Genomic DNA, 12,378 nt, shown 5'->3' with positions numbered 1-12,378 from the left:
TTTAATGCAATCAAATAGGACGTTTCTGTTTGTATGTATGGGCTGTCAAGACCAAAAAGTAGTGTTTTGCCACTCAGTACGCGTTCCCGCATAACTGCATGTATGATGATGATGTCACGTGCATACCTTCTATTGGATGGCTTCAAATAGTATAAGTTATTATCAATACAATATCACTGGTAATGAGCAATAATCAACAATGACTTTGAATCACGATCTACATATTGGAAGTTGAAAATACATCTCCTATTTTTGTGAATTCCCATCATTGTCTTGAATCGTGATCACATTTGACATTTTGAATAAATGTCTAGCTTCGGCTCATGGCTGCCATCACTGTCCCTATGGTGTCATCATGTGTGCTTTGTGGATAAGGTTCACACACTGCTCCTATCAGAAGTGGAATGTACTGGCACAATCGTTACACATGACACGTGCCGACTCCTCTTAGGTTTGATTTGATTGATAACTTGTCAGGAAAGGACAGCACCATCAGTACAAAAACATAATAACCTTCTAGTGTACCCAGCCAAATCATCTATCATTTAAAGGGAGTGTAAGTGATTTGACTTTGAGGTTTAAGGGTTTTGTTAAAAGTTAAAGCTCAGTAATCGTTGCTATCAGTGTTTGTTTCTTTAGTTGAAACAGGAAATGATATACCAATTGTATCCAATCAGGAATGAGAACCCCCACAAAGATCATTCATCAGCTTCAATTGTATATGTTCCAGTTCAGATTCTGTCTGTTCAATTTTCTGAACAAATACATCTTTTTCATCACTTCCAATTTCACTTGTTCCTGTACAGGTATGATCAAATTGTTATCTCAACCTGCAAATGTATTTTCACAGAGCTGGAGCGACGGGGAGACACGTGTTACTAAACAAACATGATGACGATAATATACACTCTCAGAGACACATTATAACCCTCATTTGCAGCACACTATAGCAGTGTTTAGGGTGTGTGTGGCTTTTAGCGTGACCCTGGCCACCATATCTATTTACACATACTATATATACTGACCTCCTGAGGACATGTGACCCTCTTGGGGCGGGGGGCCTCCTGCTGTAGCTGGTACACTGTAAAGAGACAAACATGGTTAGTTAATGGGCTCTTCAGTCCCCTGGCTGCTCCGCGCAGAATGTATGTAATAGGGCATTCACGAATAGTGATTTTTAGTATTCGAATTATTCGACCTCAAAGTATTCGAATAGTCGAATATTCGACAGGACTCGCCAAACTGTCAAATATTAAGTAAGCAAGAGGCGAACATTGTGAAAATAGCCGATCTACATGCTCACAACGCCTCGCAACGCCTACAATTCCAAGTGCTTAGTTGTCAGGGTGGGGGTCCCCAGTTCAAATATGTCTATTTTGGGGGTCACGGCCTAAAAAGGTATGTGTCATCTAACCCTAACCTCCGTGGGCTGAGTCGCTAACCTGCTCCGTTGTCAAAATGATGGTCGTTCGAATGAGCGAGATTTCCCTGTGTCTCTCCCCGTCTCTTTCTTCCTGTTTCCTGTCCATCTCCACTTAAGACTATATGAAGGCAGAAAAGCCCAAAATAATATCTTAATAAATATATAATAATAATTTTAAGGATATACTGTATGTGTTGGAGGGAAAGAAAACTGCGGGTCTGTTACAACTCTCAGCTGTTTTAAATCGAAGCTGCAACCCTTTCTGTTTGCACCTGGCTTTTACTGCGTTTTCATTCTGCACTGTAATTGTGTGTTTAAATTGTATTCATTCAAAATATCCTTTTATAATGTGATTCTTCTGCCACTCTCATAATGCTCCGTCTTAATGTCTCAATGCTTAATGTAAATTTAAACATTGCCTTGCCTTATTGCCGACTGTACAGTACGTGGCATGCATAGTAATCAGTTTTGTCACCGCCATGTCCCAAATCTCCATTTGAGTAACTTATCCGCTGCTCTTATTCCTAGACGTCCTGTCGGTGAGGATGTACAGTATGGCTCAGTGTTTATTTTGGGTTGACAAGTGTGGATTTCAGATTTGGGAGCTGTCACTCACAGCACGGATAAGGCTTCAGGGAAGGCGTTCCTCAAGTGTGACTGACTATCACAAAGTGTTCGACGAACTCCGGCAGAGTTTCACCACTTTCAACCTGGCGTCCGTCCATCTTTTGGGCTTGTAATTATAGTACAGTGGTTCTCAACCTTTTTAGGCTGTGACCCCCAAAAGAATCATATTTGAATTGGGGAACCACCACCACCACCCTGACGAGCACTAAGAGTTGAGGCATTACATTTTGTATATCATGGTTCTATTGTGAAAATAGCACATGTACATGCTCTCAACGTCTGGCATTGAGAGGCGTTGTGAGCATGTAGATCAGCTATTTTCACAATTTCTGCCTCTGCCAATGTTTAATTTGTCATTTCAGAGGTATTAAAAAGTTCTTCAATTGCCACTTTAGAAATGTGCTATATACCGGTACACTTACACTTCATGTTGGTTTGTTTACTGTTGAGTGAGAAAACAATGTTGCACATTAAGTTAATCATCTGGGGACCCCCCGAAATAATTTGGGGACCCCCGCAGGTTGAGAACCACTGTTATAGTAGAACATTTCCAAATATTAGACTCTGGTGCCCGTTGGCCATGGTCCTACGCGAACGACGCAAGTCAGGGGCGACACAAGTTGGGAATGCATGCCCCACACGGTTATGCAATACCCGTTTTACCTGCCATCTTTCTGGGTACTTTCTGGGTGTCCATATATGGAGTTCTGTGAGTAATATGACATCATATAGAGGCCATCGGGGTACTCCATATTACATGGGGATTTGCAGATTTATCTATACTAGTCCTGTACCCGGGGGGGGGGGGGGGGGGGGGGGGGGGGTGCACAGGGGTGTTATCTGAGGGATTGTCTCAGAAGTAATGTTGGAGTGACATTGGTCAGATCTTTATACCCATATGGTGTTCCATGTTGGAGTGCCCGTGGGGCAGATCTTTATGCCCATACATGGTGTTCCGTGTCCAGGCCAGTCTGTGATGTCAGTAGTACTATGATGTCAGAGTAAGATGTGATGTCAGCAGGCAGACAGACGGTTACCGTGTAGTATCAGTGATGTCAGCATGCAGATGGTGAGACAGACATTCGCTAAATTAATAGTTCCATTTTTGGGAGGTCTGCTGAACAGACCGACTTCCCACTTGGCACATCACACCCTCGAGGCTCTGCGATACGCAAGCCCAGTTCCAAGTCCACCAGCAGTTCTCAAGATACGCTGTCAACACACTGACTCACTACTAGATTTTTCAATTTCAAGATTGTTTGAATAGAATAATAAAAGTGGTTAAAAGAATACACTGACATGGTGGTCATATAAACACTGGCATAGTGTTTACACATACACTGGTATAGTGTTTATGCAAGTCTGTTCTCATGCTCTGCTGAGTTAAATATCACTTAGGGATGCTTTACATTTAGCTGATGCTCTTATCCAGAGCAGCTATGGATACAAGTATCTCACTCAATGTCACTTTACTGTTGCAGAACTTGCAGGGATTGAACCTGTGGCCTTTTGGTTTCCAGGCAGTTCTATTATTGACGCTACTGTTAGTGCAGGTGTAACCACCTAGATTCAAACCCGGGTTTCCTGTATGTGAAACTAGACATTGACCACTGAGCCAAAGGGAGGTTTTAAGCTGCTGCAGACTGTTGCAAAATTGGGTGCACATTCTTTCTTAAGAATGAACTTGCGCACAGCTGGTGCAACAGGCTGTAGGAGTCAGTTTTAGGTTGTAACTTTTTTTGCGTGTAACCTTTGGGGGCAGCTTTTTCATTTGACAGGTACAGTGGAGAGAGACAGGAAAATAGAGTATGGTTGCAACTTGCAGGAAATATAGTTCGACCGACCGGCTAGGAATCGGAAAAAAGGACATGGAATTGAAAAAGGGAATTGAAAAACATGGAATCGAATCAGGGACTTATACCTTTCAAAAATGACCCCCACAACCTTTTTGTAGATTCCATATAGTTTTGACATCGTTTGACAGTACAATCATCAGTGTATTTTGGATTCATGTTAATGTGTGTTTTCAGATATTTAACCACTTGAACCGTCAATACTTAATAAACTTGACCTTTCACTCTGTACTTAGTGTGCTCTTTTTTCTCCTCTACACCAAACCTCTTTGCCAAAAATAGCTGATCTACAAGCTCACAACGCCTCGCAGCACAAGCTTGTAGATCTGCTATTTTTGGCTAAAATATAATGGAATATAAAAAAGGCGAAAAAAAAGTTTCTTTCACACAAAAATTTGTAGGACCCCCTGTAGTAACTCTGAGGACCCCCTAGGGGTCCCTGACCCCCTGTTGAAGACCCCTGTACTACAGTACATTTTAACTTGGTGCAACCTAGTGCTGGTCTTCAGGATATACTGTGGACCGACTGAAACTGATCACTCATTGCTCGATGTCCTTGTCCACTGCAAAGCCCTAACAGAAGAGGTCTAACAGGGGCCATTAGCCCTAGAAGTACACGGCTAATCCCTCAGTGCTTCATATGACAACAGCCGTATAGCTGCGATCCCCTTTGTGTGAATGGGAACCATATTTCACGACAGCCCTGCTCGAGCGCTAATGCAGGGCGCTAACGCTATACATTAATCCTTTTGACCTGGATGAGGACACGAACAAATACACAGGCACAGGCGCGCGCACGCGCACACACACACACACACACACACACACACACACACACACACGCACCGGTATGAACACTACCAAGCCTCTGTAGGATTAGCCATACTTTAAAGTGCTTGGCAGAGCTCAGAGTAAATCACCGAAACCATTTGAAAAAGGAAATGAAGAATGTGAGGCATGCAGGGGAGAAAATCACCCCACGACACAACAGCATCACAGCTGGGCAGAATAATTGGTCTGTTAGATAAAACTAGCCCTTACCCGTTCAAAGATATGAGCTCCAAAATGATGTGCAGTGTGTGGGTTATGGGATGTGCACTGTGCACACAGTATATGAGGGATGGAAAGTAACTTTAACTGGTGCTTGCATGATGTAGGAGCATCAATGTAAGAAACCCGTTTCGTTTAATGGCTACAGAGATACTGTTCCCCCCCCCCCCCCCCCAGCCCGCCCGCCCACCCGCCTGCACACACACCCGCCTGCCTGCACACACACACACACACACACACACACACACACACACACACACACACACACACACACACACACACACACACACACACACACACACAGAGCTGGTTAAACATTTTGCCTCATGCTAGATGCAGAATAGATGTGCCTCATGCTAGATGCAGAATAGATAGTAGATACACCATAAAAATGCTAATATACAGCATATGATTTGTGAAAGTGACAAACGGGCTTCACAGTTATGTCAGGTGTGTTCATATGCTAATGGTGATGCGATTTCAGATCAATTGCTCCAGCCATTGAGGAGAAACGCTGTTTCAGACAGACAGACAGACAGACACTCACTCAGACATTCGCAAAATTATAGTATAGATATGGCTTAACTGCTGTTTCCACAGTTTCAACATATTTGACAGACATTGACATGTAAATCATGATATACTGTATGTACAGTACTAGCAAGTATGTTTGGAAATATTGTCACATTGCTATGTTACAGTAGAAACCTCTTGGCATCTAAAAAGGGAGTTTCATGATGATGTTTATTTACTTATTTAGTTAACTAGATGATGGTCAACTTGAGAATAAAAAACTAGTTTTCAAGGAAAGACTTGAAGCAGCCTAGTACATGTAAGTCAAAATGACACTTAAGTAGATGTGTGGGTTGTATTAGTCGAGTTGTTGCTCGATGAATAGATGATATTCCAAAATTGTCTTCTCATTGACTTACAGTACTTTGCACTTTGCATCATGGCAAGGTAACTACATAAACTAAAACAAAAAGATCACCAGTGCTCACTTCAAGTCCTTTTAGGATATTTTATTGTCCAGCACGGTCTGGCAGCACTACAAGTCATGTCACATTTATTTATAAAGCACATTATGAGAAGTGCAACCTCACTGTGCTTCAAAATAAAACCACAGAAACATTGCAAAGGTCAACACTGGCAGCGAGAGCCTTCCTCAGCATGTGACTTGCTGAAGGAAGAAGGCTGACACCAAAACAGTTTTTAGTCCTAAAAGGACTAGAAGTGACTGCTGCTCGTAATCTTTTCGTTTTTGTTTAATTCTTTCTGAACCGTGCACCCGGTTAGAGACTGTTGTTGGTGATGGGCACTCGCATTCCTTTTGCAGTTACAGTACAAGATAACTACACAACCCCTAACCTCTAAAATTCCATTTCATCCATTAAGACCTGTGGCCGATCAACAAAATGCCTTCTAAATCAGCAGTTCTAAAACCTTTTGGTAATTCAAAATTACTCAACATTTTTCAAGACCTTTCAAAAATGTTCAAAAATTGCAGATGGACAAGCTCGCAGCGCCGTGATATAGCCAACACTAAAATCTAAAATGACACAGTTTTAATGGGTTAAAACAGACATGAAAGCCCAGCATGTTAAAACACATACTGTAACAAGAACAGATGAGTCAATAGAATTGCTGGAACAGACTGGCACAGTTCAGGGTCAGTCAATGATGGTTGAGCTTTGCAAGGCAAAGCAGCCAACTCCCAATGGTGTCAGCCACCCACACGCCCTTCAGAAGCATGTCAAATTCACTAAGCATTAACTGGCCTTGGCACACTGAGAGTGTATCTAGCACTCTATATCAGTTAAAGCTATTCATATTGGTTGCCAAACATAAACCGATAAAAGAAAATCTCCATTTAAAGTTCAGAACCAGCGCACTGGTTCTGAACGTTCTCAGCTAAATGCTGGATAGCTACTGTAGAGTTAAAGGAGTAGTTCAACCTTAAAATGATATATTTCCTTTCCTATTGATTTAGTCACACCATGGAGACTTGAGTTCAATAATATTTTTTTGTATTTGTCGCATTCCTAAGACAAAAAAATATATATAGTAAATTTACCCCCTTGATTCTGGATGGAGACCCAAATGCATGGGCCTGGATGGGGACCCAAATAAGGCCCTGACCCAAATGCATTTGGGTCAGTCAGAATCAATGGGGGTAAATTTAGGGTCAAGGGTCAAGTAAATGTATTAATGCATTTGAATCCCCATCCAGGGCCTTGTATTTGGGTCCCCTGCAGGCCCATGCATTTGGGTCTCCATCCATAATCAATGGGGGTAAATGTACTATAATACATTTTTGTCTTAGGAATGCGACACATACAAAAACATATTATTGAACTTAAGTCTCCATGGCGTGAGTAATAAATAGAAAAGAAATGTCATTTTGAACTACTCCTTTAAAGGGCCACTTCACCTCTGGTACAACCAGATCTTATTTTATTGTTGTTTGGGACACAATCAACACAATCCTGAGTTATTCTTTGTGTTCAATCTGTGTTTATCTGTGATATTTTACAGCTGTGCTAGTGATGCAAAATGCATCATATGATGCAAAATGCATCACTAGCACAGCTGAAATACTAAAATATCTCAAAACACAGATTGAATACAAAAAATAACTCAGGATTGTGTTGATTGTGTCCCAAACAACAATAAAATAAGATCTAGTTGTCCCAGAGGTGAAGTGGCCCTTTAAGGGTAAGGGTAGGGGGTTCGTGGCCTAATGCATATCAAACTGGGGGTGAAACTAAAAAGGTAAAGATTTAACCCCTGTTTTATAATAACCATTCATATTTCTTCCAGTTTGACGAGACACACGGTCCTTCTGGCTCAGGGTAGAGTCACCGTTGCCAGAAACGATGCACAGTGCACTGTGTGCTTTTCTTCCCCCTGCTGCGCCGTACAGTCCTGGAGGCTGCAGAAACTGCTGTGTAAGACTGAAGCTACAGTACCGTACGTCTCTACCACAGCAGGAGGGAAGGAGAAGTCCTGACTGTGAAAATGGTGTTATTTTGTCAGGGTGACTTAAGTCACACCGGCAAAAGATGCTGGGAAATCTTCCACTTCCAGGACTGGGACATACGGAGGTTCTAAAAATACACCTCAGTGCAGAGGGCAGAGGGGACCACACAGGGGGGGAGGCAGGGGGAGATGAGAGGAGGCATCAGGAAATCATTCCACTGATGCCATAAACATACAGTATGATCATTGCCATATCATCGCTGTGTCGAGTGGAAACCTTGTCTGTCCAGAAAACCTATACATTCGTTATACATATATACAGTATATATTGTATATTGTAGATCTGCTGGCTACAGTTCTCAGAATATGGACACTAGGAACAACTTGAACAACTAGTTCAAGTTCTTAATATAAAAAGGATTGGAAGATTTGGAGGACCCCCTGTAGTAACTCTGAGGACCCCCCGTTGAAGACCCCTGCTGTAGAGTAGTAGTTTATATTGACAGTTCATTTAAAGCTATCTCCAACTGAATCAATAGTATATACAACATATAATAGTATATAGCATACAGTAAATAGCCTGTCAAGGTGAGGTACGGGGGTGCACTAGTGGGTGACCGCCCGGGTGGTGCATCTATCACATTATTACAAAATGACTGTTTCGATTTACTGTGAATAAACTGTTTTAAAGGTGAGATGCTGCACTGGATAAAAGGAGTGCAAACACTCCAAACTCCAAATGTATAGACCTTTTATTTGTTGGTGTTTTAATCTCATCTTCATCTCATCAGAATGAGGAAAGTTTACAACTAAATAAATCAACGTAGGACAAAAAATCTGTTAAGGTATCAAAAAAGTGTAATGATGAGGTGGGGAACTTAGAAAAGATCCAAGGCAGCTCTGTTAAGTTCAAAGTAGAAAATGTTTTATTTAATTCATGGCAAGGAAGATAAAAAAAATCAACCAATGCGTTTCAAATTTAAATAAACCATTTTCTACTTTGAACTGAACAGAGCTGCCTCGGATCCTTTCTAAGTTCCCCACCTCATCATTGCACTTTTTTGATAGCCTGGCGGGGCCCGACGTTATCTGTGTTCATTCCTTCCACAGTATAACGTCTGGACTTCCGTTGATTGGCAGCGAGTATACCGATTATTCTGTGATTTGGGCCAATCAGTGACTGCTTCCGCACTATGCTTCCGCACAACAAACGTAGTCTTCCTGACAACAAGTGAAAAGATTTCCCTGATTGGTCCATGTGTAGACGGTGACGTAGATGCATGCTGCAGCCTGCAGCATTTTCAAAACAACAATGGCTGCCCTCGCGATGCAAAAAGTGTAACAGTTAACGCTCTAACCATAAAACAACCAATAAGTGCAGTTATTTCAGAGTTGGAATCAATTACAACAATTAAAAAGCAACACGGAGGATGCGCTAGTGGAGTTTATCGGCCGAAAAGACGTGTTTGTTTGCCGTTCTTCCGACTGGCTGAGAGATGGTGATTGGTTAGAGGAGTCTGTCTGTCAAGGCAAGTACTCCCGCCCACTTTCCAAGCTGCCAATAGGCTAAAGGCCAGACGTTATACTGTGGAAGGAATGAACACAGATAACGTCGGGCTCCGCCAGGCTACTTTTTTGATACCTTAACGCAGGGGTCTTCAACGTTTTCAGGCCAAGGACCCCTTAGTTGAGAGAGAGATGAAGCAGGGACCCCCACAACCTGATCATAGATTCCATATAGTTTCATTGTTTGGCAGTACAGTGTATTCAGTGTATTTTGGATTCATGTCAATTTGTGTTTTCAAATATTTAACCACTTGAACCGTCAATACTTAATATACTTGACCTTCACTTAGTCTGTTCTTTCTTTTATCCCTCTACACCAAAGCTCTTTGTCGAAAATCCATTTTTCGCTAAAGTTATGGATATGGATATGGTTCAAGTGGTTAATATAATTAAAAAAAAAAAAAAGTTTCTATCACACACAGATTTGGAGGACCCCCTGTAGTAACTCTGAGGACCCCCTAGGGGTCCCGGACCCCCTATTGAAGACCCCTGCCTTAACAGAATGGAACTACTGTAGATTTTTTTGTCCTAGGTACCGGTAACTACACCCTCTCCAAAGAGCACCTGTTTACAGCTTACTTTACTATATTACTCACGGACCCACGCAGCGCCTCTTCTTCTTTTATCTATTCAAATAAATCAACGTGTTGTCTTTACCTTCTCTAGACCAGAAGTACAGCAGTACCTAATGCAATGTATACCCAGCTCAAAGTAAGCCACAGACACGGTCGCTGCTCGACATGCTGTGTTGAGCGTGAAAAAGTGATTTTTGCTGAGTTCCTGCAGTTTGCAGCAGATGCCATGCAGATATTCTGGGGAGTCAACCCATTTCCTCTGCGCTTCCACACAGCTAGCGTTTAATGAGCTGACTGTTCCCAAACACATCGCCATTTTTAACCCAGACGCTTTGCAGGTACAGTTGGAATTGCATTTCCTGGCTGATGCTGAACCTATTTTCTTCAGAGACCAGGGATTTGCCTCTGTGTGTGTGTGTGTGTGTGTGTGTGTGTGTGTGTGTGTGTGTGTGTGTGTGTGTGTGTGTGTGTGTGTGTGTGTGTTTGTGTGTGTATCATGTGACTGTGTATGTCTGGGTATGTGATCACTTATTTGCATAAGCTTGTGCATGCTTATTATGTGTGTGTGTGTGTGCGTGCGCATGTTGTGTTTGTGTGCACGTGCAACTGTGCATGTTGTGTGCACGTGTGTGTTTGGCATTTATCTGCAATATGTGTGTGTGTGTGTGTGTGTGTGTGTGTGTGTGTGTGTGTGTGTGTGTGTGTGTGTGTGCGTGCGCGCGCACACGCGCGTGTAATTGTGAAATGTCTATGCTTGTGCCTTTGATCACTGATGGGAGTATGTTTGTGCGTGTGTGTGTGCGTGTGTGTGTGTGTGTGTGTGTGTGTGTGTGTGTGTGTGTGTGTGTGCGTGTGAGGCATTTAACTGCAACATATTGAGTCGTTTCCCCCTATAGTGTGAAAACCCAATTCTTCCACATGCAGGAAATAAACGCTATTCCTGTTATGTATAGATCCAACATAAGCGCTCCTTTATTTGGACAGGCATTGGCGTGAAGGCAGGGGAGGGTGGGGGGGGTGGGGGGTGTCAGGCTTTACACATTCTTAATCAACACACATGACTCGACAGTACACAGTACTTACAGTAGGACTTCCATATGGGCGGCTGGTAATCCTCTGGGTCTGCAAAGAAAACACAACAAGGGAAAGGTAGTGTTACAAACACAGCACGGTGTTAATAGACTCTCTCATTAAAAGTCTCTGCTACTTTTCCCTCCCCTGTGGGGCTGAGCGAGCGGTGAGCTCATCCCTGTGGGCACTGCGTATGTCAACACTGTTTATCTTCTCCGCCATAATTATGCATGAGATTTCACACCGGGCCCCAGGGGCGTCACAAGGGGTAGGAAAGTGGGACTGAGTTACTGGTGCCCAAGGTGGAGGGGGCCTAATAACTTTATCTATTGAAAAATAGCAGATATACAAACTCACAGCGCGGCACCGAGTGCCGCGCTGCAAGCTTGTAGATCTGCTATTTTTGAAAAGTTGTGAAAATGTGTGAAAATCTTTGAATATATGTATTTTTTAAGCGAACATTTCTAACTCAAATTTTGCTTCTGGGGTTCCCTGGAACTAAATATTTTGAGATCGGCGTCCGTGGCCAAATACATATCATCTTGGGGATCCTTGACATAGGTTTCTTGCACACATTTTCACGATTTTTCAAAAATAGCAGATCTACAAGCTCACAGCGCGTCACTCTGTGCCGCACTGTGAGCTTGTATATCTGCTATTTTTCAATAGTTAACATTCATGGGGGGCCCGCAGTGAATCCTTGTACCCAGGGCCCAGAATTTGGTGTGACGCCCCTGCCGGGCCCGAAGCCTCCGGAGAGATCCAGCGGTGAACACACTTTTGTTTCTAGTTCGGTGTCCCCTGACGAAAGGCCGGTCGTAACGGAGTGTCCGCTTGTTTTTTAGCTTACTGTGTGTGTGTGTGTCTCCACCGGGTCAATATCACCGGCTATTATTATTTATAAACCTTATATACTAAGTTCACTGGGGGTCCCCAGGCGCTCTGTGCTTGTTCCCCTCTGTTTTACGCCTTTGCGATGCAAACGCGCTGTGATCTTGTTTGTCGATAGGATATTTTCTCTGAATTTTTGCCCCAGAATAGGTGGGATCCGTGTAGTTAAATCGATCCTCCCCATTCTGTCCAGTTATATGTTATAGTTATACTAATTATTAAGTGTTCCTTGAGCAAGACACTTCCCTAAACAGCCCCACCATGCTCATCGCGACCATCAGAGCAGCCATCAGCTGTGTGAATCTCAAACTGATTTAAAACAGATCTGTTACCCTGGGGGGCA

At 42.9% G+C, this 12,378-nt stretch overlaps 1 protein-coding gene across 1 annotated transcript in view; it reads right to left on the bottom strand.

Moving 5' to 3' along the window:
• chn2 (chimerin 2) overlaps nucleotides 1-12,378 on the bottom strand; it is a gene marked incomplete at its 3' end in the record, with an annotated part of 100,971 nt that overhangs the window by 67,383 nt on the left and 21,210 nt on the right. The window contains exons 2-3 of the mRNA XM_080745911.1: nucleotides 11,157-11,195; nucleotides 1,026-1,081 (exon numbers count right to left, since the gene is read on the bottom strand). Coding sequence (XP_080602037.1) covers nucleotides 1,026-1,081; nucleotides 11,157-11,195 — 95 coding nt within the window. The remainder of the gene's footprint in view (nucleotides 1-1,025; nucleotides 1,082-11,156; nucleotides 11,196-12,378) is intronic.

This window comes from Nannobrachium achirus, assembly GCF_963921795.1.
Source record: "Nannobrachium achirus genome assembly, chromosome: 2".
Lineage (NCBI taxonomy): Eukaryota > Metazoa > Chordata > Actinopteri > Myctophiformes > Myctophidae > Nannobrachium > Nannobrachium achirus.
This window is presented reverse-complemented; position numbering and strand designations above follow the sequence as displayed.